The 27748-nt window shown below is 44.0% G+C and overlaps 1 protein-coding gene across 1 annotated transcript in view; it reads left to right on the top strand.

Moving 5' to 3' along the window:
- The first annotated feature begins 24991 nt into the window (after positions 1 to 24991).
- The window catches only part of UNKL (unk like zinc finger), a 107809-nt gene continuing 105052 nt past the window's right edge, over positions 24992 to 27748 (top strand). Inside the window, exon 1 of the mRNA XM_089682082.1 lies at positions 24992 to 25062. Coding sequence (XP_089538208.1) covers positions 24998 to 25062 — 65 coding nt within the window. The 5' untranslated portion in view covers positions 24992 to 24997. The remainder of the gene's footprint in view (positions 25063 to 27748) is intronic.

The following is a 27748-nucleotide window of genomic DNA, read 5'->3' on the forward strand; positions in this document are numbered from 1 at the left end:
AAAAAAAAGACCAAAAATGTTGAAAAAAAAAAACAAGTTTTTCTTTGTTTCTGTTATAAAAGTTTGCAAATAAATAATTGTTCTTCATAAGTTTAGGCCAAAATGTATTCTACTACATGTCTTTGGTGAAAATAACCCAAATTAGTATTTATTATTTAGTTTGTAGGAAAGTTATAGAGTTCACAAACTATGGGATATATATGAATATTGATCAATCCTGAAGTACTGACAGCCAATCTAATTTCTTGAGGTCCAAGAATGTCAGAACAGTACAGATCTCCCCCAAATGACCCCTTTTTGCAAAGTAGACAGTCAGACGTATTTCATAACAGGCATGGCGAGTTTTTTGATGTTGTAATTTTCTTGTCATAATTTTTCAGAAATGAAGAAATAAAAAAAATGATTTTCACTATTTTTTTTTACATACTGTCACCAGTGCAATACAGTGTCATCATATAACTGGCATGGCGGTGATCAGGGACACTGACTGGTGACAGTATGAAAAAAACAAATTTATCATTTTTTTATTACTTTTTTTTCTCTTTTTTTACATTTTCTTTTCATATTTCACTATGACCAAAGTAGTATAATGTTACCAAAGTAACATTGTACTACTTTGGGGAAGTGATTTATATATATATATATATATATATATATATATATATATATATATATTTTTTTTTTTTTTTAAACAATTTGCTTACAGCAAAGAATTACTGAAATAGATTCATTCAGGATTTTTTTTCTTAACTGTGATTTGGCCACAGCTAATCACATGACACAGCTGGGATGTGATAAGCCCAGCTTGTGCATGTGATCACTGTGACCATTCACACTTGTATACAATGGATGGCATGATAGGAAGCCATCCATTGTATACAACTGTCATGTGACCTGCTGTGATTGGTCACAGCAGGTCCCATGGTACTGGCAATGGGGCCTGTACACAGATCTGTCATCGGCCGTGTCTGCGGTGCCCGGCCGGTGACAGATTGCGCCGCTGCGCGGCTCTGCTGGCAAGCAAACTGCGCATGCATGAAAGGATGCCATATGGCGTCCAGCAGGAAGGATGAGGGTTTTTGCCGGCCACCATTCGGCCATAGGCCGGGCAGGAACCGGTTAATGCACCTTAATCCCGTTCCTTCAGAGTTCTGTGCCGTGCCCAGGGCTCCCGCACATATGGGTGGAAGTGACATCTTTGCGACTTGACCAAACAGCCGGAGCCCATGAACCTGGAAGACCAGGTAAGGATGGAATCCCTGTCAGCGGTGACAGGGCACCGCTGGAGGGATCCTTTCTAAGTCCAGGCTCACACCTATGCAGTTTGCGTTTGATCTGTTTCTGCAGTGTGTTTTTGATGCGTTTTGCGGGGTTATTTAAAATATTTAATATAAAAGTTTTTTCTTGTTGCTCGGCAGATTAACACAAAACATGTCAAAAACACATAAAAATGCATCAAAAATACACTACGTGCTTTTCTGCAGTGTCTCCATTGATGTCTATAGAACCAAAAATGCAACGTTTTGCATTTAAAAAAGTCTCTGACCCTTTCCAAAAAACACACCAGGTGAAAACACGGAGATGTGAACCTGTCCCATAGGAAATCATGTTAAATGGACTGCAGTGCGTTTCTGCAAAATGCAATGGAAAACGCATATGTGTGAACCTAGACTAAAAGGTAAGACTTCTAAAATGTGCTAGTATGCAGTGCATACTAGCACATTATGGCTTAAACCAGCAGGGGAGTTTTTTGCATATCGTAACAGGAACAGGGACTGAGACTCACTTGTACAGAGTACAGTAAGTATATGTGTAAAAACTGTAATCAGTGACATCTACAAGCCAGAGGTATGAACACCACAGTTTTCAACATGCAAAATCTCTGCAAACAATAATGCTAAATTTAAAGTGCCTATTTGTAAAAGCAGCAAAAATACTTTTTAACACTGGTGGTCAATAATGTTATTTGAAACACATGAACCCAGAAGATTCATCTGCAGTGAATGGTGTCAGATTCACTGCTTTATAAATCACACCCCTAAGTATTTATGTGTTCTTGTTATGTTTGACAGGTTAAAGAGTAACTCCACTTTTGTTGAAAAAAGAAAAAAAAAAAAACAATCCCCTCTGTGTAATCAATGTACTTTGCAACTATTTTAACACATTTCCTAGCAGATCCCTAGCTGTTTTGGTTCTGAAGAAATAGCTGTTAGTTTGACCATGTCCTTTGAATTATTATTATTATACAGTATTTATAAAGCGCCAATGGTTCGCTCAGCACTGTACATTACAAAGGGGGACAGAACATGTGACAGAACAATAACAATACAATGCAAAACATGGGGGGATTGAGGGCCCTGCTCTTTCGAGCTTGAATAATGATTCTGAATGGGGGGGGGGGGGGGGGGGGGGGGGGGGGAGTAGTTCATTATAATCACTCAGTACACAGATTAGAAAAGCTGCAGTGTCTGCATCCGTTTAAAAGAATTCCAGAACTGGATATTTTTACAGTTACATTGGTCTACCTTGGACCAATGTAACTGTATATACCATATCTGTGAACCTGAAAATCACTGTAGCAGGCACCACTACTTCAGTGACCTCTTCTAGCTTCTGGGGCAGTGCAGAGTGGCTGCCCTGCTGCATTGTGCACACAGGAGCCTGGCCTCTTGACACCATTTAGAGAATGCTTTGCAAAGCATTCTCTGCTTCTACAACATGAAGAGCGTGACCTCACTGCCCCTCCTCACTACCTCATCTAATCAGAGAACATTTTGCATTTGTTAAGAAAATGCAAAGCAATCTTTGAATGGCGCTTGGTCCTAGTGGCTGACCTCCTGTGTTCACAATACAGCAGGGCAGCCACTCAGCATGAGACCTGGAAGCTAGTGGAGATCACCGGAGTGGCCGTGTCTACTACAGTGGTTTCCAGCTTTTAGAGGGATCCCACAGGTATGGTATATTTTATTTATTACAGGTACTTATATGGCGCCGTCAATTTGTGCAGCACTTTACATATATTCACATCAATAACCCTCAAGGACACAGGTGTCAAACTGGTGGCCCTCCAGCTGTTACCAAACTACAAGTCCCAAGAAGCATTGCAAGATTGACAGTTACAAGCATGTTTCCCAAAGGTAGAGGCATGATTGGACTTGTAGTTTTGCAACAGCTGGAGGTCCGCTGATCAAGGAGCTTACAATCTAAGGTCCCTGACTCACATTTATACATACACATACTAGGACCAAATTAGACAGGAGCCAATGAACCTCCCAGCATGTCTTTGGAGTATCAGCATGTCTTTGGTATATGAATAGTTACATAGGTCCTAGCTGGGCCAAAGTACCTATGTAAAGATACAAAAAAAGTTTGGGCCCGCCAGGGTTACACTTTACTTAAAGTGGTTGTAAACCTCTGACAAGAAATATGAACAAAGCATATCCCTCTATGGCAGTGGTTCTCAACCTTCCTAATGCCGTGACCCCTTAATACAGTTCCTCATGTTGTGGTGACCCCCAACCATAAAATTATTTTCGTTGCTACTTCATAACTGTAATTTTGCAGTGGGAGGAATCGCGCCCCATCGTTGGTGCCAGCGGGGGGAGGAATCGCGCCCCATCGTTGGTGCCAGCGGGGGGAGGAATCGCGCCCCATCGTTGGTGCCAGCGGGGGGAGGAATCGCGCCCCATCGTTGGTGCCAGCGGGGGGAGGAATCGCGCCCCATCGTTGGTGCCAGCGGGGGGAGGAATCGCGCCCCATCGTTGGTATTAGTGACACCAATGATTGGGTACTATTCCTCCCACTGACACCAATGATACTTTCCTTGCTGACCCCTGCTCCAGCCTGGGCTCTCTCCCTCCCTCTCCCATGGTACAGACACTTACCGGTCAGCTGTCTTCCTTCTCCGGCCGCTCTGCTCCTCTTCACTCGCTCGATCTTCGCGGTGCCGATCAGCTCCTCCTCTCCAAGCTCCACCTCCTCGCCGGTGATTGGCCGCCTGTGTGCCTCTCCTGAGCTACAGTTCCGGCGGCCAATCACCGGCGAGGATTGATCCCGGGGGTGTGGCCAGATGACAGGGGCGGCATGTCATCCCGCCCACACCTGGAGACAGACAGAGGAGCGGTGTCTCGGTTCCTAAGACCATCGCAAATATGTGTTTTCCGATGGTCTTAGGCGACCCCTGTGAAAGCGTCGTTCGACCCCCAAAGGGGTCGCAACCCACAGGTTGAGAACCGCTGCTCTATGGCATAAATACAGTCATGGCCGAAATTGTTGGCACCCTTGATATTTTTCCTGAAAATCAAGTATTTCACACAAAAAAGGTATTGCATTAACACATGTTTTGCTATACACATGTTTATTCCCTTTGTATGTATTGGAACAAATATAAAACAGAGGCAGAAAAGCAAATATGACATAATGTCACACAAAACCCCAAAAATGGGCTGGACAAAAGTATTGGCACCCTTAACTTAATATTTGGTTGCACACCCTTTGGAAAACATAACTGAAATCAGTCGCTTCCTATAACCATCAATAAGCTTCTGACACCTCTCACCCGGAATTTTGGACCACTCTTCCTTTGCAAACAGCTCCAGGTCTCTCTTATTGGAAGGACACCTTTTCCCAACAGCAATTTTAAGATCTCTCCACAGGTGTTCAATGGGATTTAGATCTGGGCTCATTGCTGGCCACTTCAGAACTCTCCAGCGCTTCTTTGCCATCCATTTCTGAGTGCTTTTTGACGTATGTTTGGGGTCATTGTCCTGCTGGAAGACCCAGGATCTTGGACGCAAACCCAGCTTTCTGACACTGGGCCCTACAGTGCGACCCAAAATCCTTTGGTAATCCTCAGATTTCATGATGCCTTGCACACAGTCAAGGCACCCAGTGCCAGAGGCAGCAAAACAACCCCAAAACATCATTGAACCTCCACCATATTTTACCGTAGGTACTGTGTTTTGTTCTTTGTAGGCCTCATTCCGTTTTCGGTAAACAGTAGAATGATGTGCTTTACCGAAAAGCTCTATCTTGGTCTCATCTGTCCACAAGACGTTTTCCCAGAAGGCTTTTGGCTTACTCAAGTACATTTTGGCAAACTGTAGTCTTGCTTTTTTATGTCTCTGTGTCAGCAGTGGGGTCCTCCTGGGTCTCCTGCCATAGCGTTTCATTTCATTTAAATGTCGACGGATAGTTCGCGCTGACACTGATGCTCCCTGAGCCTGCAGGACAGCTTGAATGTCTTTGGAACATGTTTGGGGCTGCTTATCCACCATCCGGACTATTCTGCGTTGCAATCTTTCATCAATTTTCCTCATCCGTCCACGACCAGGGAGATTAGCTACAGTGCCATGGGTTGCAAACTTCTTGATAATGTTGCGCACTGTGGACAAAGGCAAATCTAGTTCTCTGGAGATGGACTTGTAACCTTGAGATTGTTGATATTTTGCCACAATTTTGGTTCTCAGGTCCTCAGACAGTTCTCGTCTCCTCTTTCTGTTGTCCATGCTTAGTGTGGCACAGACAGACACACAATGCAAAGGTTAAGTGAACGTCTCTCCTTTTTATCTGCTTTCAGGTGTGATTTCTATATTGCCCACACCTGTTACTTGCCCCAGGTGAGTTTACAGGAGCATCACATGCTTGTAACATTCTTATTTATCCGCAGTTGTGAAAGGGTGCCAATACTTTTGTCCAGCCCATTTTTGGAGGTTTGTGTGACATTATGTCGAATTTGCTTTCTTTCCTCCCTTTTTTTGTTTTGTCCCAATACACACAAAGGGAATAAACATGTGTATAGCAAAACATGTGTTAATGCAATACGTTTCGTGAGAAATACATGATTTCCTGGAGAAATATCAAGGGTGCCAACAATTTCGGCCATGACTGTATGTAAGTATAGGTGTAATTCCTGTCTGTAGCTTCATTCTTCTGCTACCAGCATGAATCGCTTTTGACAAGTTTTCCTGACACTAAAAGAAAAATGGTGACAGGGGAGGGACCTCCAGTAGATTAACAGCCTCAGCTCTGTTCCTGTGTAAAGGGGGGGGGGGGGGGTGTCTCTTCCCTCCTCCAATCAGCTCTCAGAGCTCTCCTCACTGAGCTCTGCAGTGTGTGATTGCAGCTCTCCGAATTTGCAAATTTGGAGGAGGCTGAAAGCACTAAGGTGCTTTTTTGAGTTATGAATGCAAACAATATTTTTTTTACATTTGTAAACCATAGTTTAGTGTCACTTCAGCCCTTAAATGGAAACTTTAATTATCATGGTCAACTCTGTTTCCTAAGGTATAGGTTTGTACTGTTACACTTGTTTGTTTTGTAGATTCACAAGCTGCTTCTATCAGCACATCTCAACACTGAAACAGTTGGATAAGTGAAAAGCAGACTAGCACACCATCTGGATGGCTAAAATCATGCATACTATTAGTATGCAAAGTTTACTACTTTTTATCTACAAAAATGAAAAACAAATTACATATTATGTTTTCCTGGACCATAAAGATGAAAGAAAATGTGTACAAAACTATACAACCCTTTCAGGGCTCATGCACTTGAATGGTTTTAGGTATAAATCTGCTGTAGCATGTAATCCCTGGTGTTTTTTCCATGCCCAGGAAGCCACAGGCGGTGTGTACAGGCAGTCATAGAAGTATAGTCAGGTGTATGTACCACCTGATGCTTCATGGGAGCAGAAAACCACCAGGGTTTGTACACCAGAGCAGATGTTGTATGAATACTTAAAGTGACTTTAAACCTTCATTTTTGTTTTCAGTAAAATAACAAACATGTTATACTTCCAATGGTAATGGTACAATGGTGTTGCACAGAGCAGCCCGGATCCTCCTCTTCTGGGGTCCCCTGCCGGAGCTCCAGGTTCCTCCTCTTCGCTCTCGAGCCACCCTGTCTGCGTCCATAGGCACAGAGCAGGTGGCTAGGCCTCGCCCCCTGCTGGCTTGGCACAACATTTCATTGACAGCAGTGACAGCCGCTGCGCTCGTGCACATCGCTGTATTGGATTGGGCTCAGATAAGTATGGGGGGGGGGGGGATCCTGCAGCACAGAAGGGTTTTCACCTTAATGCATTAAAGGTGAAAAACCGTAGGACTTTATAACCACTTTAAAGTGGTTGTAATCCTCAGACATGAAATATAAACAAAGCATATCCCCATATAGTATGTACTTGTCTCAATCCACAGTACTATGTGTAATTTCTGCCTGCTGCTTCATTCCTTTGCTATATGCATGATTCACTTCTGACAAGTTTTCCTGACACCAAGAGAAATATGGTGACAGGAGAAGGACCGCCACCAGATTGACAGCCTCAGCCCTGTTCCTGGGAGCTGTGTGGAGGCATGTCTCTTTCCTCCAATCAGCTCTCAGAGCTCTCCTCACTGAGCTCTGCAGTGTGTAACTTTAGCTCTCTGCCCCCTTTTTTTCTGAATGCTTAGACAAGCTTTATACATTCTGCACTTTGAACGGATGTAGAGAAGAGAGGGTTTCAGATAAACTGGTATAACTTATGTAGGAGGATTTGTTTTATCTATGCGCATCTCCTGAGGCCAGTCACTTCACTGGGCATATGTAAGCGTTTACAACCACATTAAAAGAGAAGTGCAGGAATGAAAAAAAACACACATATTCATCTAGATGGCTGCAGCATTGATCAGCTGCTATTGCCATCCCCTGCCGGCTCTGCGCTGAGATATGAGTGATCAAAGACCGCTGAGTGCTCAGTTTTTGGGTCTCCTCTGAGCACAGAGCAGTGACGGTCAGTCATCACACAGTGCTCTGCCCCTCTGCCGGACTATGGAGGGGGCAATGCGTTGAGATGCTGAGCCAGCATCCCTGCAGAGTCTGGACCAGCTCTGTGACGTCAGCCGACAGCAGACTTTAGCCTGCTGTTGGATCTGGGTCAGATGAATGCAGAACGAAGTGCACTCCTGTCATGCATAGCAGTCCAGTCAAAAGAGCTTTGGCCACACATCTCCTTTATCTAAACTCTCAATCGTAATCCTTCATTTAAAGGTAACCCTAACCTAATTCTAAAAATGAACCAAAGGGCTAAGCTACACAGGCGATTTATTTTCGTTCTAATGAGAGATTTAACCACATAATTAAGCTAGAGCTACAAGATTTTTAGCAGGTCGATTGTGCTAATAAAATTGTTATTGATTAATTGCAGAGTATAGCAGAGAACTCATATGCAGTTTGTAGCAATCATGCATGCATGAATGAATGGAGCTTAGATTGCAGCTAAATGCTCTTATGTGTACCTTACTCCATGGGGACCATTTGTTTAATATATGTAGTGATCAGTAGTGTACTGAAACCTTTAACACCTTTGTGATACAGTAATGTGCACAGCGTCAGGTGGTGTGGAATAGGAAATGTACAGCACAGTGCAATGTCTCAGAATAGGGAATTTACAGCACAGTGTACAGGCTCAGAATATGGAATGTACAGCACAGTGTACAGGCTCAGATGGTTTAGGATAGGGAACGTACAGCACAGTGTACAGGCTCAGGTGGAGTAGAAAAGGAAATGTACAGCACAGTCTACAGGATCAGGTGGTGTAGAATAGAGAATATACAACACAGTGTATAGGCTCAGATGGTGTAGAATAGGAAATGTACAGCACAGTGTTCAGATTCATGTGGAGTAGAAAAGGAAATGTACAGCACAGTCTACAGGCTCAGGTGGTGTAGAAAAGGAAATGTACAGGACCGTGTACAGGCTCAGATGGTGTCGAATAGGGAATATACAACACAGTGTATAGGCTCAGATGGTGTAGAATAGGGAATAGACGGCACAGTGTAAAGGCTCTGGCGTTATAGAACAGGAAATGTGCGGCACAGTGTACAGGCTCAGATGGTGTAGAATAGGGAATGTACGCCACAGTGTACAGGCTCAGGTGGTGTAAAATAGGGAATATACAACACAGTGTATAGGCTCAGATGGTGTAGAATAGGAAATGTACAGCACAGTGTTCAGATTCATGTGGAGTAGAAAAGGAAATGTACAGCAAAGTCTACAGGCTCAGGTGGTGTAGAAAAGGAAATGTACAGGACATTGTACAGGCTCAAAAGATGTAGAATAGGGAATGGACAACACAGTATACAGGCTCAGATGGTGTAGAATAGGGAATAGACAGCACAGTGTAAAGGCTCTGGCGTTATAGAACAGGAAATGTGCGGCACAGTGTACAGGCTCAGATGGTGTAGGATAGGAAATGTACAGCACAGTGTAGAAAATTAAATAAGGTGGAATAGGAAATGATCAGAGCAGTGTACAGAAGAAGGTGGTGCGGAATAAAAACAAAAGTACAATGCAGTGCACAGAATAGCAGAACAGAACCTTGGGCTTTAGCCAGTCAAAGCTGCCTGCCCTAGTACCTCTCTGGCTTTTATGGTACTTACATGCCTGTAGTATCGTTGCAGCCGAAGCTATAGTCCTTTTACTGTGGCTATTCTCTGTGCTACCAGTCAGCAGAGCCAAGTGATATACCTGGGTGGCACCAGTCTGCCCTTCAATTTGCTGATTAGTGTCCTAAATTCTGCAGGATAGCCCACTAGACACAGACACTACAGGACAGTGTAAAAAATCCTGGTACTGTCCCACATAACCCTGGACACTACATGGCAACTACGATGAAGCATACTGTACATTGCTGCGCATTGCACACAACGCCTCAGTGAGAATGGGCCCCTAGTGACTAATTACTAGCCATTATAGTAACACTATCTTGCTGCGAAAAATCTTCTGTAAACCTGTAGCCTAATGCACTGACTGCCTGTAAGTGGTACACCTCTTGGAAGCAAGAGATTAAATTAATATTAATCCCTCAGTATTTTGCACTTTAACACATTGAGCACAATAACATAAACTTTACCCAGTCATCTATCTGGAAAAATACTTACCCCTGCACTTGCAGCTTACAACTTGCAATGTTGCTGGCTCCTGCTCTTTCAATGCTGCTTGCCTGAACTTCAGGTCTTCACAAGAAAGTGTTAACAGCGGACAGTGCAATTTGATGTCAGTCTGTTAGCTTGGAGTAGAGAAGGGGAAGCAGAGAAGAGCAGGGGAGCACCTTGCCACCCTAGGCTATGTGACTGTGTGTTTTTATTGACACACACAGTGGGGTTGATTTACTAACAGTGGCAAGTGCAAAATCTGATGCTGCTCTGCATAGAAACCAATCAGCTTCCAGGTTTTATTGTCAAAGCTTAATTAAACAAGCTGAAGTTAGAGGCTGATTGGCTACCATGCACAGCTGCACCAGATTCTGCGTGCACCAGTTTGAGTAAATCAGCCTCAGTGTAGGGAGACACAACTCTAATGCCCGTACACACGATAATCGTCCGAAAAATTTTGCAGAACCACTGATCGAACGATTTTCTCTTCGTTGATCAGCAGAATGTTTTAATCGATAACGATATTGTGAACGGAAAAATCCAGTTGAACAACAGTGAAAACTCTTGTTTCGCATACGAACGACCGATTTTCTATGTGGTGGTATGATAAATCTATCAAGTGCTATCACACATGAACGGAAACAGAAGATGACCCGGATGGTTATGTCCAAGGAATCTTCATAAACACGAATGAAAAATCCAAATGTTAAAAGTAGATTGGCCTAATGAGATAATGAAACCAGAATTCTGCATATTATATTTTATGTATCGCTATTTATGTATATAGTTAATGTAATAAACTATATTATACTCATTGCTTTTAATTGTTGTGTATATCGCTCGTTCTGGCCGGAAGGGCGTGCCTACAAGGTCAAATGCACACTGCATCACTTCCACTTGTACGGAAGATGTCAACACTATGTATTGCCCTATGAACGATTTTTTTAGTTTGGTTAATGTGGGCCATTTCGACCAACGAACTAATGCCTCTTGGTCGTTGGATGACCGATCGGTCGATTTTCTAATCATGTATTCCCACCTTAAGCCCTGGTCACATCAAAGCCGATTATGAAATTGTGCGACTTACAGTGCAGTCGCACGATTTCAAAATCGAGTGACCTGCCGATTTCAGTTGTGATTTGCAAGACATCTCACACAGATGTCTATACAAATCGCAACAAAAGTAGTGCATGTACTACTTTAGAAATCAATTTGCAAGTCGCATTCCATGTGACCGGGGTGTAATCCCTGCATGGAAGGGTGACTCTATTTTACAACTGAAAGGAGCTACCCTGAAAATGAAACCTGGGGCAGCAGTCATGGCACTAGCTTCAGCTGGGACAAAAGCAAGGATTAACCGTTTCCCGACTGCCCTATGCTACAGGGTGGCAGGGCTGCGCAAAATCACATATATATGTGATTTTGTATTTCTGGGTAGGAGCTGCGTGTGTGCCCTAACCACACTGCCATTGGTGGCTACAGCTGTCAATCACCCTCCGGCAACCAGCGATCGCCAAGGAACACTGGCGGGAAGAGGTCTGTATGTAAAAAATACAGATCTTTCCCCTGTCAGCACCAGCACACTGCTTTGTATTGTTCTGCATAGCATTGCATTCAAAAAATTTCTCCCCAGCAAGCGTGCCAGATATGGGGTCAAGATATATAAGACCTGTGAGAGTGCAACAGGCTATACATATAAGTTTCAGATTTACAAGGGAAAAGATAGTCACGTGAAGCCCCCCCGGTTGCCCAGAGTACATGGGAAGTAGTGGCAAGATAGTTTGGAACTTGGTGTCGTCCTTTTTCCATATGGGGTACCACTTACACATGGACAATTTTTATTCAAGCGGGCCACTATTTAGACATTTGTACAATCTTGGAATTGGTGCATGTGGTACCTTGCAACCTAATGTGTGCACACCATTAGAAGTGGGTGGTATATTCTAATGGTGGGCATACCACAAACTTTTTCTGGCAGAGATTTCTTCTCTTTTTTCATTCAGCCTACAGGCTGCATACAAAAAAAAAAAGAACATAGCATATATACTCAAAAAGGACCAGCGACGTACTGGTACATCACTGGACTTTGGTTATACCAGGATGATGACTACAGCTGCAGGCATTGTCCTGGTATCGTTTTTTTTAGCCGGAAATCAACTTTCATGTAAAAGCAATCCTAGTGTGATTTTACAAACAGCGGGAGATGATGCCGCCCCCCCCCCCCCCCACTGCCTTCCACGGCCTTCTTGGGCAGTCCCATGCCATCAGGGGAACCTGAGAATGCAGCCGGTGTTTCTGCCAGCTGACCATAGAGCTGATTGAAGACCAGAATGGTGCCAATCATCTCTATAGTCTAATGGGAAAGCATTCGATCACACCGATCTTGGTGAGATTAGATAATGTAAGGGCAGAGGAGATATCTAGAGTCTGATAGACCCCAGATTTTTCAAAAAAGAATATATGACAATGCCCATTAAAGTTTTAGTGGATATTTGCATTCCCTGTGATAGCATTAAAAGCGAAAAAAAAAAATGAAAAGGGACAGTGTAAAAATAATGGAAAAAATAAAAAAACTTAAAAAAAACCCAAAAAACACCCTCGCCGCCCTGCACGAGTGCACCTGCGTGAGCGAGCATTGACCCTGTGCCGGTATGCAAACAGTGGTTGCACCATGCATGTGAGGTATCGCCGTGAACATCAGATTGAGGGCAATAATTCTAGCACTAAACCTCCTCTGCAAATCTAAAATGATAGCTTCTAAAGGCTTTTAAAGCGTTGCCTATGGATATTAAAAATGTATGCAGTTTGTCGCCATTGCGCGGGACATGCACAGTTTTAAAACATGTCATGTTTGGTATCTATTTACTCAGCATACCATCATCTTTTATATTTTACCAAATAATTGGCCAATATATTGTGCTTTTGTGCATTAAAAGTAAAAAAAATGTATTTTTTAAAAAAAACTTTGTTTGAAATATTGCTGCGCGAGTACAATGTGACATAAAAAATTGTAGCACCCACCATTTTATTCACTAGGGTGTCTGTTTTAAACAAATATATAATGTTTGGGGGTTTAAAGTAATTTCCTAGCAAAAAATACTGATTTTTTTTCATGTGAACAAAAAGTGTCAGAAAAGGCTTGGTCTTCAGATGGTTAGAAGAGTGAATGATGTGTGGCATAAACTGCCCCCGCCCCCCAAAATGACCCCTTTTTGGAAAGTAGACACCCCAAACTATTTGCGGAGAGGCATGCTGAGTCAATAGAAGGATTTTTTTTTTTTCTAAATTAACAAAAAAAAAAATATATTTTTTTTTACACAAAATTGTCAATTAAATGATTTATTGCTCACACATGCCATGGGTATATGTGGAATTACTCCCCAAAATACATTCTGCTACTTCTCCTGAGTATGGGGGTACCACATGTGAGAGACTTTTTGGCAGTCTAGCCAATTACAGGACCCCAAAATCCAATTAGCACCTTGAGGCTTTTAAAGGGCTTTATTTCCTCATTACACTTCCTGACTACCTATCACAGTTTCAGAGGCCCTGAAGTGCCAGGATAGCACCAACCCAACCCCCCCCCCCCAAATGACCCCTTTTTGGAAAGTAGACACCCCAAGGAATTTGAGAAGGAGCATGGTGAGTATTTTGCAGATCTCTTTTTTTGCCACAAGTTTCTGGAATATGAAGAAAGAAAGCAAAAAGAAAGCAAAAACATATTTTTCTTTTTTTTTTATATTTCAAAATCTTGTGAGAAAAAAATGAGATCTGAAAAATACTCACCATGCCTCTTTTTAAATTCCTTGGGGTGTCTACTTTCCAAAAAGGGGTCATGGGGGGGGGGGGGTTGGTGCTATCCTGGCATTTCAGGGCCTCCAAATAATGTGATAGGAAGTGAAATGAGGAAGTTATGCACCTTCAGGCTTTCAAAGTGGTCATTGGATTTCAGGATACTGTATGTGGCTAGGATCCCAAAAAGACTCACACATGTGGTATCCCCGTACTTGGTAGAGGTAACAGAATGTATTTTTGGGTGTAATTCCACATATACCCATGGCTTGTGTGAAAAATACATAATTTAAATGACAACTATATGTAATTTGTTTTTGTAATTTTCCAAAAACTTGTGGAAAAAAAAAATCTTCCATGGACTCAATATGCCTCTCAGCAGATAGCTTAGGGTGTCTACTTTCTGAAAAGGGGCCATTGGGGGTGTTTGTACTATCCTGGTATTTTAGCACCTCAAGAAATGTGATGGGCAGTCAGAAAGTAAAAGCTGTGTAAATTCCATTATCCTTACCATAGTTTGTAGACGCTATAACGTTCACACAAAGTAATCAATATACACTTATTGGGATTTTTCTTAACCAAAAACATGTAGCAGAATACATTTTGGCCTAAATTTATGATGAAATTTGAGTTTTCTAAATATATTTTAACACAGAAATGAGAAATTATCTTTTTTTTTCAAAATTTTTTTGTTTATAGCACCAAAAATAAAAAGCGCACAGGTGATCAAATACCATTTAAAGAAAGCCCTATTTGTGTGAAAAAAAGGACATAAATTTAATTTATGTACCATATTGCATGACCGTGCAATTGTCAGTTAAACTAGTGCAGTGCTGTATAGCACAAAAATGGCGTAAATTGCAGTATCTATACCATAGTTTGTAGATGCTATAACTTTCACACAAATCAATCAATATACACATTCCACTCAATTAGCGGCTGATTAGAGGACTGTCATGCTCATGTTGTATGGTGTGTGCTCAGGTATCAGATGGGTTCTTTTCACATAGTGAAGACATCTACAGCAGAGTAAATAGGTCAGTATAAGTCTAGGTTCACACCTATGCTGGTTGCGTTTAACCTCCCTGGCGGTATTCCCGAGTGTAGCTCGGGGTAACGTTTCAGTACCACAAGCGGTAACCCCGAGCTACACTCGGGCTTACCAAGCGGCGTTGCTCGGGGATCCCTCGATCACTTACCTTGTCCTGCGTTTCCGCGATGTCCCTCATGCAGTGTCCCTGACAATGTAATCCAGCGGATGCCGGCATCTGTCTTCTGGGTTCTGTCCCCTGCGATGTCAGGACGTACGGGGGACGGAACGGCGGGAAATTTGAAAATGACAAAAAGTGACATTCACTAAAATCACATAGTAAAACATTACTGTATCAAACCATTTCACATACATTTTGTCCCGAGTGCTTTGTCCTGTGCCCTGCATACATTTTTACTGTTCTTTCTGCCTGGAAACTGAGAAATGTCCATGGCGTCCAAAAAGCGTCCCTTTAGGGCAAAAGCGGTTTTAGACCAGCTAGAGAACAGCGATAGTAAATCAGAACCACTTGCAGAAATGAGTGATAATGATTCGTGGGGAAATTCGTCATCAGACACTGAAAACGATTTTGCAACTTTGCTCAGTGATGTGCGAACTTGGCGCTATATTTCAAATTTCAGTGTTTTTGGTTTGATTACATTATTGAATTAAATTTATTATTATATTAATATTTTTATGATTATTTATTAAATTATAATTTATGATTTTGTGTTTCAAATTTTATCATACCTGGGATGTTTACTAGACTCTTGTTCGGACAGATTTCAGTGAGTTATTCCTAAAAATTACAGGCCTACAATAAAAAAAAATACATATTTCCATGCAAAAAAATGTACCACTTTCAGCACAAAAATATGGACATAAACATACCGCTAGGGAAGTTAATGCGTTTCTGCATTGCGTTTCTCGTTGCCTTTTTGCCGCATTTTTGATGTGTTTTTTAATTTTCTTTTTGCTAGGCAGATTTTAAACACAAAATGCAGCCAAAACGCAGAAAAAATGCGATAAATGCTTTTCTGCAGCGTTCCCATTGAAGTCTATAGAACCAAAAACGCAATGTTTTGCGTTAAAAAAAGTCCCTGACCCTTTCCAAAAAACGCATCGGGTGAAAACACACAGGTGTGAACATGTCCCATAGGAAATCATGTTAAATGGACTGTACTGCGTTTCTGCAAAACGCTGCAGAAACCACTTAGGTGTGAAGCTAGGGTTAGGGAGGAGCAGCAAGCAACAGCAAAGTGCTGAAAAGCAGAGAAAGGGGTGTGGCATGTAACAATAACAGGGGGTGTGGTACAACAGGGGGTGTGGTACTTGTCACAGTCAAAGGGGGTGGAGAAAATCTCAGACAGGGAGGAGTGGAATTTAAAGGAGACCCAGGCTGAGATACATCTGTCCGTGGCTGCAACACTAACCTAGAGAAACTTAGCAACTGAAAATAGATGTAAACCTGAACTGAATAATATTTCATGTGTAAATCGGATCTGGAATTACTAATGGGCCCTGTCCCCTAGGAGGGGGGGGGGGGGCTTTTTTAGGTGCATTATGGCGGTTGATTAGTTGATATTACCCCCTTGGACTACCTACTCCCATGCTATTGGATTGTCTGACTTCCCTTGTACCCAGAATTTGCACTGGATACATGGGGGTTTATTTACTAAAGCTGGAGAGTCCAAAATCAGACTCCCTTCTGCATAGAAACCAATCAGCTTCTAACCTCAGCTTGTTCAATGAAGCTTTGGCAATAAAACCTGGAAGCTGATTGGTTTCTATGCAGAAGGGAGTCTGATTTTGGACTCTCCAGCTTTAGTAAATAAACCCCATTATGTCTGATCTTGTCATGTTCTGTATTTTTCTACATATAATAAACATACTGAACGAGAAATTTTATGACTTGAGACCAGAGTAGAAAGAATCTGGAACAGCTTTGCATGTTATCCAATCAGCTGCTAGCTTTTATTTTCAAAGCTTAAAGTGGAAGTAAAGCTAAATAATAAAAACTGTGAGCAGGCAAGTGTTTATTGCTGAAGAGACTTGCAATATGTCTTCTGCAATAACAGATGCTTACCTGTCCGCTCACAGTCTTCTATTGAATGCACACTGAGGTGCACATGAGCAGCCCAGCATGTATTCTTGGCACACTCTGGCTGTGCTGGAATGATGGACTCCTGGACACATGCGTAGAATGACGTCATTCCGCCACCAGTCAATCAAGAGGGAGAAAAGGGGAGAAATCAAGCTGGGGAGAAGACGACAGCAGCCAGCAAGGTGCAGCACAGTGGGCCTGTATTCTATAGAGCGGGGGTCAGCAACCAGTAGATCGTGGTCAGGTGACTAGTAGATCGCAATCTGGGCTTCCTGACCTGCCATCCCTGAGCATCAGACAGAGTGTAATGAAGTGTAAAGTAAAGTTGGAGCTGTAGTAGGGAGTAAGAGCTTCAAAAGTCAATGCGTCCTCTGTAGTGCTGGGTGTCCCATGCAGAGTGATACCAACTGCACTCCACCTCTTATCCCGGCTAGTGGTCTCCAGAGTGGTGCCAGCCAGGGGCGGACAGACAATTGGAGAACTCGGGCACTGCCCGAGGGCCCGGGGTCAGTAGGGGGCCCCATGAGATGTCCCTGGTACCTTTCATAGGCTTTTTTGGGTGTGGTTTGAGTGTGGGTGAGGACACAGGCGCCCCATGATGCCCTATTGCCCGGGGACCCCATGAGTTGTCAGTCCGCCCCTGGTGCCAGCAGAAGGACAGACTTCCAAATACAGGCATGATGTGTGTTTGCACAGTGTCCTGCAACTCTGAATGACCAGCCAAAGGATGAAAACTGACCATGCAAGAACAGATCAGAATCTATGCTTTGCGTGGTCAGTATAGAACAAGGAAGAAGGGTGATTGGCAGGATCAACCGGGTACTTCAGATGGAAAAAGCACATGAAAATGATATAGAGATCCATTTACTAAGGGCCAGATCATACCACATGCAGCCCAGTGTGTTCTTTTTCTGTATAAAAAACGCATTGATATTAGGTTACATGGTTTCCAATGGCACCAGTGCGGTCAGTTACAGTGCGCTCCAGAAAAAAAAAGTAGAACATGCTGCCTTTTTCTGCACTGAACTGTACTGGAATGCAGTAAAATGCACTGGAAAGCACATGTCCTTATTTATGTTGAAGAATAAGAGAGGGGAAAATTGAACTGGAACACACAAAAAACACACCGGAACACGTCAAAAACGCATAAAAAATGCACTGCAAAAACACGCATACAGAAACGCATCCTGATTGCATCCTGACTGCGGTTTTATGGTTTGAACTGGCCCTAAAAGGTTATCGCATGCAGTATGTCAGTCATGTGACAACATATCTCATACGATACTGAAAATGTCAATTCACTATCACTTTATGTGGTATCCACCGCAAAAAACAAAACCTTTTGGTACATACTGTCTAAAACAGTGTTAAAGTCAATTCACTAAAAGCGGAGTTCCAGCTGCAAAAAAAAAAATTAAAAGTCAGTAGCTACAAAAACTGTAGCTGTTGGCTTTTAAAATACAGACCTGTCCCTCGACCCAGCAGTGTCCTCACAATGGGTGGTTTCACCGGCCGTCTTCTCTCCCAGGTGCTGGCATCTTCAGTGTGGGCACCCGGCTGTGACAGCTTGCGGCTTCACAGCCGGGTGCCCACTGCGCATGCGCGAGAAGCACTGTGCTTTGTGAATGGCCTATAGTCTTCTGGGACCTGTCATGTGTCCTAAAAGAAAATGGAGAGAGAGGGGGGGAGGACAACTTTCGCTTCCGATCACCTAGGCAACGGCAGCGGAAGTGGGAGCGGGTACCTGTCAAATTTGGTTACCCGCTCCCCAAAGGTGCCAATCCTTAATGGAGAGCGGAGGACAAAGGCTTAAAGCAAAACATCCCCTTTTGGGTGGAGCTCCGCTTTAAGAAATAAATAAATGCATTTAGTAATTAGGTAGTGGTCTAGGCATGCAATATGTAGGTAATGGATGAAGCATCTGTCAAAGACCTGGTGCAGGAGGCAATATAGGCTGGTTCAGCACCCAGGGCAAGGATGAGGAACTGCGCCCCCTCTCCTGCTAATAATGCATGTCGTAGAATGGGGTGTACCACTCTGCGCCAATTCTGCCCCCCTGCTCCATCTGGCATGGAGTGTGCACTGCGCATGCATGCATGGTCTACCTACAGGCTGGGAGCAGGAAAGAGGGACCTCTACTGTTCTACAGTCTACAAGGAAGGACAGTCTGTCAGCAGGGGAAGAAGCCAGCCCAGCGTAAGGCCTGAAAGCAGCTTCTTTTTTAGCTTCAGGAACAGGACAGTGTGAGTTCTTCCACACCCCCTGGGCCTAGGAGAGAGAGGGCGGTCAGGTGTAATACCTAACAAGTTCTCCCTGGGACTGCATTCATTGTGTGTCTTGGGATCTCAGGTCCTGGTGGGATACTCTCATGACAGCCAGGTGGATGAGAAGATTTTCATCTGGAGTCTGAAGAGGTTCATTTATGGGACCAAGTGCTCCTAGTAAAGACTGTGTGTAGATTTCTTCAAAAGACAAGAGCAGCTCCAGAAGGATCTATTTTTCTGTGCTTTTTGCTTGATTTTTGCCTTTTTTCCACTAGAAAAAAGACCACATCCAAGTTGTTAATCCCTAATAAAAAAAAACCCCAGGCCCATGGACCATTCCTTGTGTCTGGAAAATGCGTGTTGCCTGGCTGTGCAGAGTTTATGGGACCATAACGCAGTGGACCCTGTGTGGGTAGCGCTGCATAGGTGGTATCAAAAAGTTTGGAGACACGTTTTGTAACATGCCAACAGATTTCAGTACAAGGCTCCAGGCATTTGACTGAACTGCCATGTTCCTCCCCAGGCTGCTGACTCAGGAGCAGAAGGAACACTGTGTCAAATTTTGCCAAGAACTCCATCAGCGTGCCATGGATGACCCGTCATTCATGTCAAGGATCATTACCAGTGACGACACTTGGATGTACGTGTTTCACAGAGAATTTCACGTTTGTTCTTTGTTCTAACTTGATATACATGATGAAATAGCGGACATTGTAACGCACGTGGTCAGAATAGCACCAGTTGCACAGCTCCCAATGTACACAGGACAATGTCTTTTAGCACACTGACTTATGAAGATCGGTGCTCCCTGTGACTGCGTGTGCAGCCTTGTACTGTCATCTGCTGGCATGTTACAAAACTAGTCTCAAAATGTTTTATATCACCTCGTATATTGTCGACATTCCACTTTAGGTCTAGAGGTAGAGGAATAAGGTATAATCCAGGAGGCCCTGGTGCTGACCTCTTCTCTCTCTGATGCTCAGGTTGTGGGTGGGCCCTTGCCATCCTCACATACAATGTAGGACTATTGGTCCTGCATTGTACTTGATGAAGTTACTGTGCAACTGCTAGTTGGAATGCCGTAGATGAGAGACCAGCCACTCCAATGGAGGGAACCTGCTGGAGCCAGTAACAGGGTAAATAGTACAGCATATTCCTCATCCTCTAGAACTAAAGAGTGAGTATTTAACTCATGCAGAGTGTGTGTATGTGAGTTCACTGCAAGAGGATTTTTTTCCCCTGGAGTGGGACTTTAAAGTGGAGTTCCAACTTCATCCAAACTACTCTTAAAACTGCTCCCTCCCCCTCCTATCACCTATGGTAACTAACCTGTATAATAAAGATGTATATTTTTACCCATTTTCAGTCCTTTCAGGTCCGGTCACATTATCCGCTCCACTTTGTCAGTCAGAGGAGGCTGCAGGAGAGAGGTGGGAGCGCCAACAACTGATGGGTCAGTGAAGCCTATGGGTGGTGTCAGTGAGCCAGGCTTTACTAGATGTTGTTGAGTGCTCTCTCCTCTCCCCTGCTGCTGATTGACACAGGGGAGATCACCAGACTGGAGCAGACTGAAAATAGGTAAGTATACAGATCTTTCTTTCACAGGTTAGTCAGCATAAGTATTCGGAGAGGGGAGGGAGCAGTTTTAAAAGTATTTATTTGATTAGTGTATTACAGGTACTTATATAGCGCCATCAATTTATGCAGCATTTTACATATACAGTGGATAATAAAAGTCTACACACCCCTGTTAAAATGTCAGGTTACTGTGATGTAAAAAAATGAGACAAAGATAAATTATTTCAGAACTTTTTCCACCTTTAATGTGACCTATAAACTGTACTCAATTGAAAAACAAACTGAAATCTTTCAGGGGGGAAGTAAACATAAAAAACTAAAATAATGTGGTTGCATAAGTGTGCACACCCTCTCATAACTGGGGATGTAGCTGTGTTCAGAATTAAGCAATCACATTCAAAATCATGTTAAATAGGAGTCAGTACACACCTGGGTACAGAGTTGCATGACTGCACAATTGTCATTCAAAGTGCAATAGCGCTGAAACATAAAAATTGGCCTGCCCACAAAGGGGGTAAAAGTGCCAGGTAGGCAAGTGGCTAAGCAATCAACTTCAAAATCATGTTAGGTAGGAGTAACACACCTGCCATCATTTAAAGTGCCTCTGATCAACCCCAAATAAAGTTCAGCTGTTCTAGTAGGTCTTTCCTGGCATTTTCTTAGTCGCATCCTACAGCAAAAGCCATGGTCCGCAGAGAGCTTCCAAAGCATCTGAGGGATCTCATTGTTAAAAGATATCAGTCAGGAGAAGGGTACAAAATAATTTCCAAGGAATTAGATATACAATGGAACACAGTGAAGACAGTCATCATCAAGTGGAGTAAATATGGTGCAACAGTTGCATTACCAAGAACTGGACGTCCCTCCAAAATTGATGAAAAGACAAGAAGCAAATTGGTCTGGGAGGCTGCCAAGAGACCAACAGCAACATTAAAGGAGCTGCAGGAATATCTGGCAAGTACTGGCTGTGTGGTACATGTGACAACAATCTCCCGTCTTCTTCATATGTCTGGGCTATGGGGTAGAGTGGCAAGATGGAAGCCTTTCATTACAAAGAGAAACATCCAAGCCTGGCTAAATTTTGCAAAAACACAACTGAAGTCTCCCAAAAGCATGTGGGAAAATGTGTTATGGTCTGATGAAACCAAGGTTGAACTTTTTGGCCATAATTCCAAAAGATATGTTTGGCAAAAAAACAACACTTCACATCACCAAAATAACACCATACCCACAGTGAAGCATGGTGGTGGCAGCATCATGCTTTGGGGCTGTTTTTCTTCAGCTAGAATTAGGGTCTTAATCAGGGTAGAGGGAATTATGAACAGTTGCAAATATCAGTCAATATTGGCACAAAACCTTCAGGCTTCTGCTAGAAAGCTGAACATGAAGAGGAACTTCATCTTTCAGTATGACAACGACCCAAATCATACATCCAAATCAACAAAGGAATGGCTTCACCAGAAGAAGATTAAAGTTTTGGAATCACCCAGCCAAAGCCCAGACCTGAATCTGATGGAAAATCTGTGGGGTGATCTGAAGAGGGCTGTGCACAGGAGATGCCCTCGCAATCTGACAGATTTGGGGTGTTTTTACAAGGAAGAGTGACCAAATATTGCCAAGTCAAGATGTGCCATGCTGATAGACTCATACTCAAAAAGACTGAGTGCTGGAATAAAATCAAAAGGTGCTTCAACAAAGTATTAGTTTAAGGGTGTGCACACTTATGCAACCATATTATTTTAGTTTTTGTATTTTTACTTCCCTCCATCTAAACGATTTGTTGTTCAACTAAGTTGTGCAGTTTATAGGTTACATTAAAGGTGGAAAAAGTTCTGAAATGATTTATCTTTGTCACATTTTTTTACATCACAGAAACCTGACATTTTAACAGGGGTGTGTAGACTTTTTGTATCCACTGTATACTGTATATTGTACATTTGCATCAGTCCCTGCCCTCAAGAAGCATACAATCTTAGGATGAAGCTGGAATTGCACTTTTAAGCTATGTTCATATCTATGCAGGTTGCGGTTGATGCATTTTTTTTCTGCACGTGTTGTGGTGTGTTTTTAATTTTTTAGCACGTGCTTTTGATGCGTTTCGCTTTTTGTTTTTATTTTGGCTTATAGGAAAGTATGACAGTCCTGTTCATGTAGTGTGACTTTGATGCTACTTGATTGCCAGAGAGTGTAAAATCACATCAAAGTCACACTACATGAACAGAACTGTCATACGTTGCTGATAAAAAAACAAATGCAAAACGCATCAAAAACGCAACACTTACGTTTTTGGTGTAGGTCCATTTAAGTTAATTACATGCAAAATGCAATCTGATGTGGGAAAAAAGTTCCTGGCCCTTTCCAAAAAACGCACTGGCTCAAAACATACAGATGTGAACTAGATCTATCAGAAACCATAGGTGTGATCCAAGACTAAAGTAAGAATGTTTTCAGGACCTTGGATGTGACGTATGGATTGCAGAGGATCAGGACAGCCAGGAACTGGGCATTTTCATTAAAGGCTGGTTCACATCATAGAAACGCAGTCCAGATATGTTCCAGATGTGTTTCCACCAGGGGCAGACTGACTATTCGGAAACTCGGGCACTGCCCGAGGGCCCGGGGTCAGTAAGGGGCCCCATAAGATGCCCCTGGTACCTTTCATAAGCTTTTTTGGGTACGGTTTGAGTGTGGGCGAGGAAACAGGGGCCCCATGATCCCTTATTGCCCGGGGGCCCCATGAGTTGTCAGTCCGTCCCTGGTTTCCACACAGGGGCGGACTGACCATTCGAGCACTCGGCACTGCCCGAGGGCCTGGGTCAGTAGGTGGCCCCATGAGATGGCCCTGGTACCTTTCATAGGCTTTTTTGCGTGTTTGGTGTATTCTGGTGCATTTTTTATGCTTTCTGGTTCATTTTTTCCAGTCTCTTTTCCTTTCATTTAAATAGGAACATGTGCATTCCAGAGCGTTTTACCACGTTCCAGTACAGTTCTGTGCAGGAAAAATGCAGCATGTTGTACTTTTTTCTGCAACTGGAACTGCAAGCACTGATGTGAACTATGACACTGACAACCATATAACCTACTGGCCCTTACCCTAAGTTCACACCTAAGCGTTTTCCAGAAACGTAGTACAGTCCATTTAACACGATTTCCTATGAGACATGTTCACATCTCTGTGTTTTCACCTGGTGCATTTTTTTTGGAAAGGGTCAGGGACCTTTTTGAAAGCAAAAAGATGCATTTTTTGGTTCTGTAGACTTCAATGGAAAAACTGCAGAAAAGCATGTAGTGATTTTGTTCTGTTTTAATCTGCTTAGCAACAAGGAAAAAAAATGCAAAAAAGCATAAAAAAGTGTCAAAAACGCAAAACGCACAGCAAAAAGCACTGCAGAAATGGATCAAACGCACACTGCATTTGCAACCTAGATGGTGTGTGAACTGTAAGCAAAAACGTATACGAAATGTTTTCAGAGTGCGTTTTCGTGGCGTAAACTGGCCCTAAACGATTCGCTACATTGTCTACGGGTCTCCTTTAATACTGAAGGGGGCGTGGCGTTTAGTAGTAAAATGGGCGTGACCCATAACAAGAAGGGGACGTGCCACATAACAAAGGACTGTCAGAATGTCTTCTATGGCCGCAGTCCTGAATTCCGGGAAGTGTCGGCCGTGTGCTCACTAGCTGCAGTCACAATCGGGCTATACAGTAAGGGATGAAAAGCTGTTTTACGGAGGGAGATGGAGGCGTGACATGTAGACGGTACAGGGCGGGGCTTGCTGCCAGAGGGTGGAGCCTACATAACTCGCCCACCTTATTAATGAACGGGGACGGCATAAAGCGACTCATAAATTAATTGTTGAAAGAAAAAAAACAAACGTGAAAAGCACACGTGACTCCGCTCTACAGCCCGCTCTCGTCAGTGCTGAATGATCTATATCGGACAGGGCGATATATAGAGGTCCCTGCTGATCGGCGCCTGCCAAGCGTACGGATCTGAGGAGCCCGTCATATCTCCAAATTCCTAGCCAACACAGACATCTGAGGGCGGAGCATTCCATACGAGGGTGTGTCTCAGACTAGGCTGTCATAGGGGGCTTTTTGGAGAGGCGGAGCTATCAGAAGGCGCGGCTGACTACCAGCTGTCAGGGAAAGAGGGAGAGGGGTGGCGCTTTGAGAAAGAGAGGGGGCGCGGCCGAGACGGTTCTGTCAGACGGAGGGGGTGTGTCTTGTGGGGGCGGGCCCCTCAGTCAGGGCGGGGGGGAGTGGTAAGCTCTGGCTCCAGGATGCCCGCGCATGCGTAGATGTTTGTTTTGACTGAAAATGCCGTCGGTTTCGAAAACGGCGCTGAGCGGGTCCCCGCAGACCGAGAAACCGACTCACTACACGTAAGTGTGCGGCACGGGGTAGGCGGGTCGGCTTAACATGAGCAGGTGTTGCATATCTTTTTTTTTTTTTTTAATTTATATATATATTTTTGCAGCAGCACAAGACACTAATAGCTTGCCGAGTGAATGGCGCCATGGCTTGTCTGGTGCCCGTTCTCCCTCCGTGTGCAGGCGGCTCCCCGCCGCTCCTCCCGCTCCGGCTCGTTGTCTGTGTGTGGAGTCGTTACGTCAGTGTCGTGGCGTAGCTCTCCCCTTCACACAGCGCAACGGCGCCTCAGGTTGGCGCAAGACGTGTTGTAGAATAGCGCTGTGAGCAGCGGCGGCGGCTCATTCCTGGACACACAGCCGCCTCTCCTCCTTCACCGTGGAAATAAAAGGCCGCCGGTCCCCTCATGTCTTCTCCGCTCCTTCCCGCCATCTCACCCCGAAGTACGGAGAGTTCTTCCCATCTGTCCGCTGTCTCCAGTCATCTCACATTCCAGCCCGCTGCCCACATCTGTCCCTGAGGGCTCCCTGTCACCTATGGCGGGAGCTGGACTTCTCTATGTGTGGAAACTCCTCACTTATCACAGTGACCCCCCTCCCCACATACAGCTCTACATTACCCCTATGGGGTCACCTGACCCGCCACAGGCTTGTACAGTAAGTCCCTCATCTGTTCACATCTGTGCGCCAAAACGCACACACTCAGCGGCTTCGACAGCACCTCGCTGTAGGGCCGCATTCACCTCGCTGTAGGGCCGCATTCATCTCTTCACATAGGAGAAAGGTGCGTTCCTGCTAGCGCAAAGAAGCTCTGAAATCTTTTCAGGCATGGAGTAGCGCATTTTTTCAGCATGCGTTTATAGCGTGTCAAAACGTGCGTCTGCTAACCATGCTTGGGGTTGCACATTTGCTGCACGTCTCCAAACGCACACTTTGCCATGTGTTCCGGAAAAGCCAAGTGTGAGTGGAGCCTACATCCTATGTAAGGCCTCGTTCACACATAGGGGTTTATTTACTAAAGATGGCGAGGGCAAAATCTGGCTAATTCCTGCTTCTCACCTCGGCTTGTTCATTTAACTGCTTTCCTGATACCTAATAGTAGAAGTACTGCTAAAGGGCAGCTGGGCTGTGCAAAATCACATAGATATACACTCTTTGCATTTCTGGCTGGAGGGGGCGCATACCACCCTACCTGTGCCGCCATTGGTGGCAAGGGATGTCAATCACCAGGTCTTGGCCGGAGATTCCCCGCCGGCAGTCGCCTTGTAGAAGTGACAGGGGAGAGACCTGTGTGCTGTCAACAAGGACATGCTGCTGTGTATTTCTCTGCACAGTGGCTGAGCTGCGGCTCTGTGTGTTTTATGGACACATAGAGCAGCGGCTCAGGGATGAGCACACAGCGGTGCCTCCAGGGCACTGCTTGAGGGGGAGGAGCCAGGAGTGCAGGCGGGGATCCGAAAAGAAGAGGATCTGGCTGCTCTGTGCTAAAAACCACTGCCCAGAGCAGGTAAATATAGACACCTTTGTTATTTAAAAAGAAAGAAAGAAAAACTGACGCTTTAGTGTCACTTTAAGCTTTGGTAATAAAACCTGGAAGCTGTGCAGAAGTGAGCTGATTTTGCACTCTCTGGCTTTAGTAAATAAACCCCAAAGTGCCCATCGTTTTTTAGGTGGACCTGATTGGATCGTCTGTTTGCCCAATGTAGAAAGAATCACTACTCAGGCGGAACACTGTCAGACTTATACAGCCCTCGTGTGGGTGCCCACCACGGCTCTCCACCGCAACACTGGTCATTGTAGAATGGCTGCACACCACTCTAGAGCTGTTTTAAACTGTTTATTCCATCAAATCTTCAAGTAAGGACAGCACACCAGATAAAGGACACAAGTAGCTGCTTGTTTATGTATTTCACAGGAAATTGTACTTGTGTCCGTTTACACCTGCCTACCTCCGATCTGATTTAACAAAAAATGTGGAAGGGGATCTGTCCTCTTTGGTCTGGGTGGATTGGATTGGAGGTAATCTGGTGTGAATGGACAGTGGAGACTGTTTACACCTGGCCGCCCATAGAGCAGAGTGGGTTCTGTTCCTGTCCACTCTGCAGAAACTGAGCGGACACGGACCTGTCATGCATCCGCTCTGCTCTGATCAGCAAACGGATCCCCTGCTGATGAAAATGGAGTTAGCCCCGTGTGAAAGGGACCTTATAGTTCACCTCTTTCGGCAGCGTTTTGAAGGCTCACTCACACTGGCACGCTTAAAAACGCAGTATGCGTCTTTAAAAAATGCATATCACATTTTTAGCACATTTCATTAAAATTTAGGCTGCGTTCATACCCAAGCGTCATTCTTTTTGCGCCTTTTGTGCTTCAGGCATTTCTGTATTCGCCTATAGAGAACAGTGTCATCTGTGACATCACTTGTTGCTTTGTGGACATATCTTAAAAACGCACATAGACACATCTTTGCGCGTACCAGTACAATTCTGTGAGACTCAAAATGCCCCAAAATGCTGCAATCAGCCCCAATTTGAGCTACAAAAGAAGCTCCAGAACTCTTTTGAGCTATGGGCCCATAGAGAATAGTTGATTTTTTTTTTTTTTTTTGTCTGAGCGTTTTGTAGCATCAAGCTACAAAACGCTCAGGTGTAAATGCATCCCGTAATACAGTGCATATACTGTATTTACTTGTTTTAGGTAC

The sequence above is a fragment of the Staurois parvus genome, unplaced genomic scaffold (genome assembly GCF_062004578.1).
Source record: "Staurois parvus isolate SC_StPar_1 unplaced genomic scaffold, SC_StPar_1.0 ptg000018l, whole genome shotgun sequence".
NCBI lineage: Eukaryota > Metazoa > Chordata > Amphibia > Anura > Ranidae > Staurois > Staurois parvus.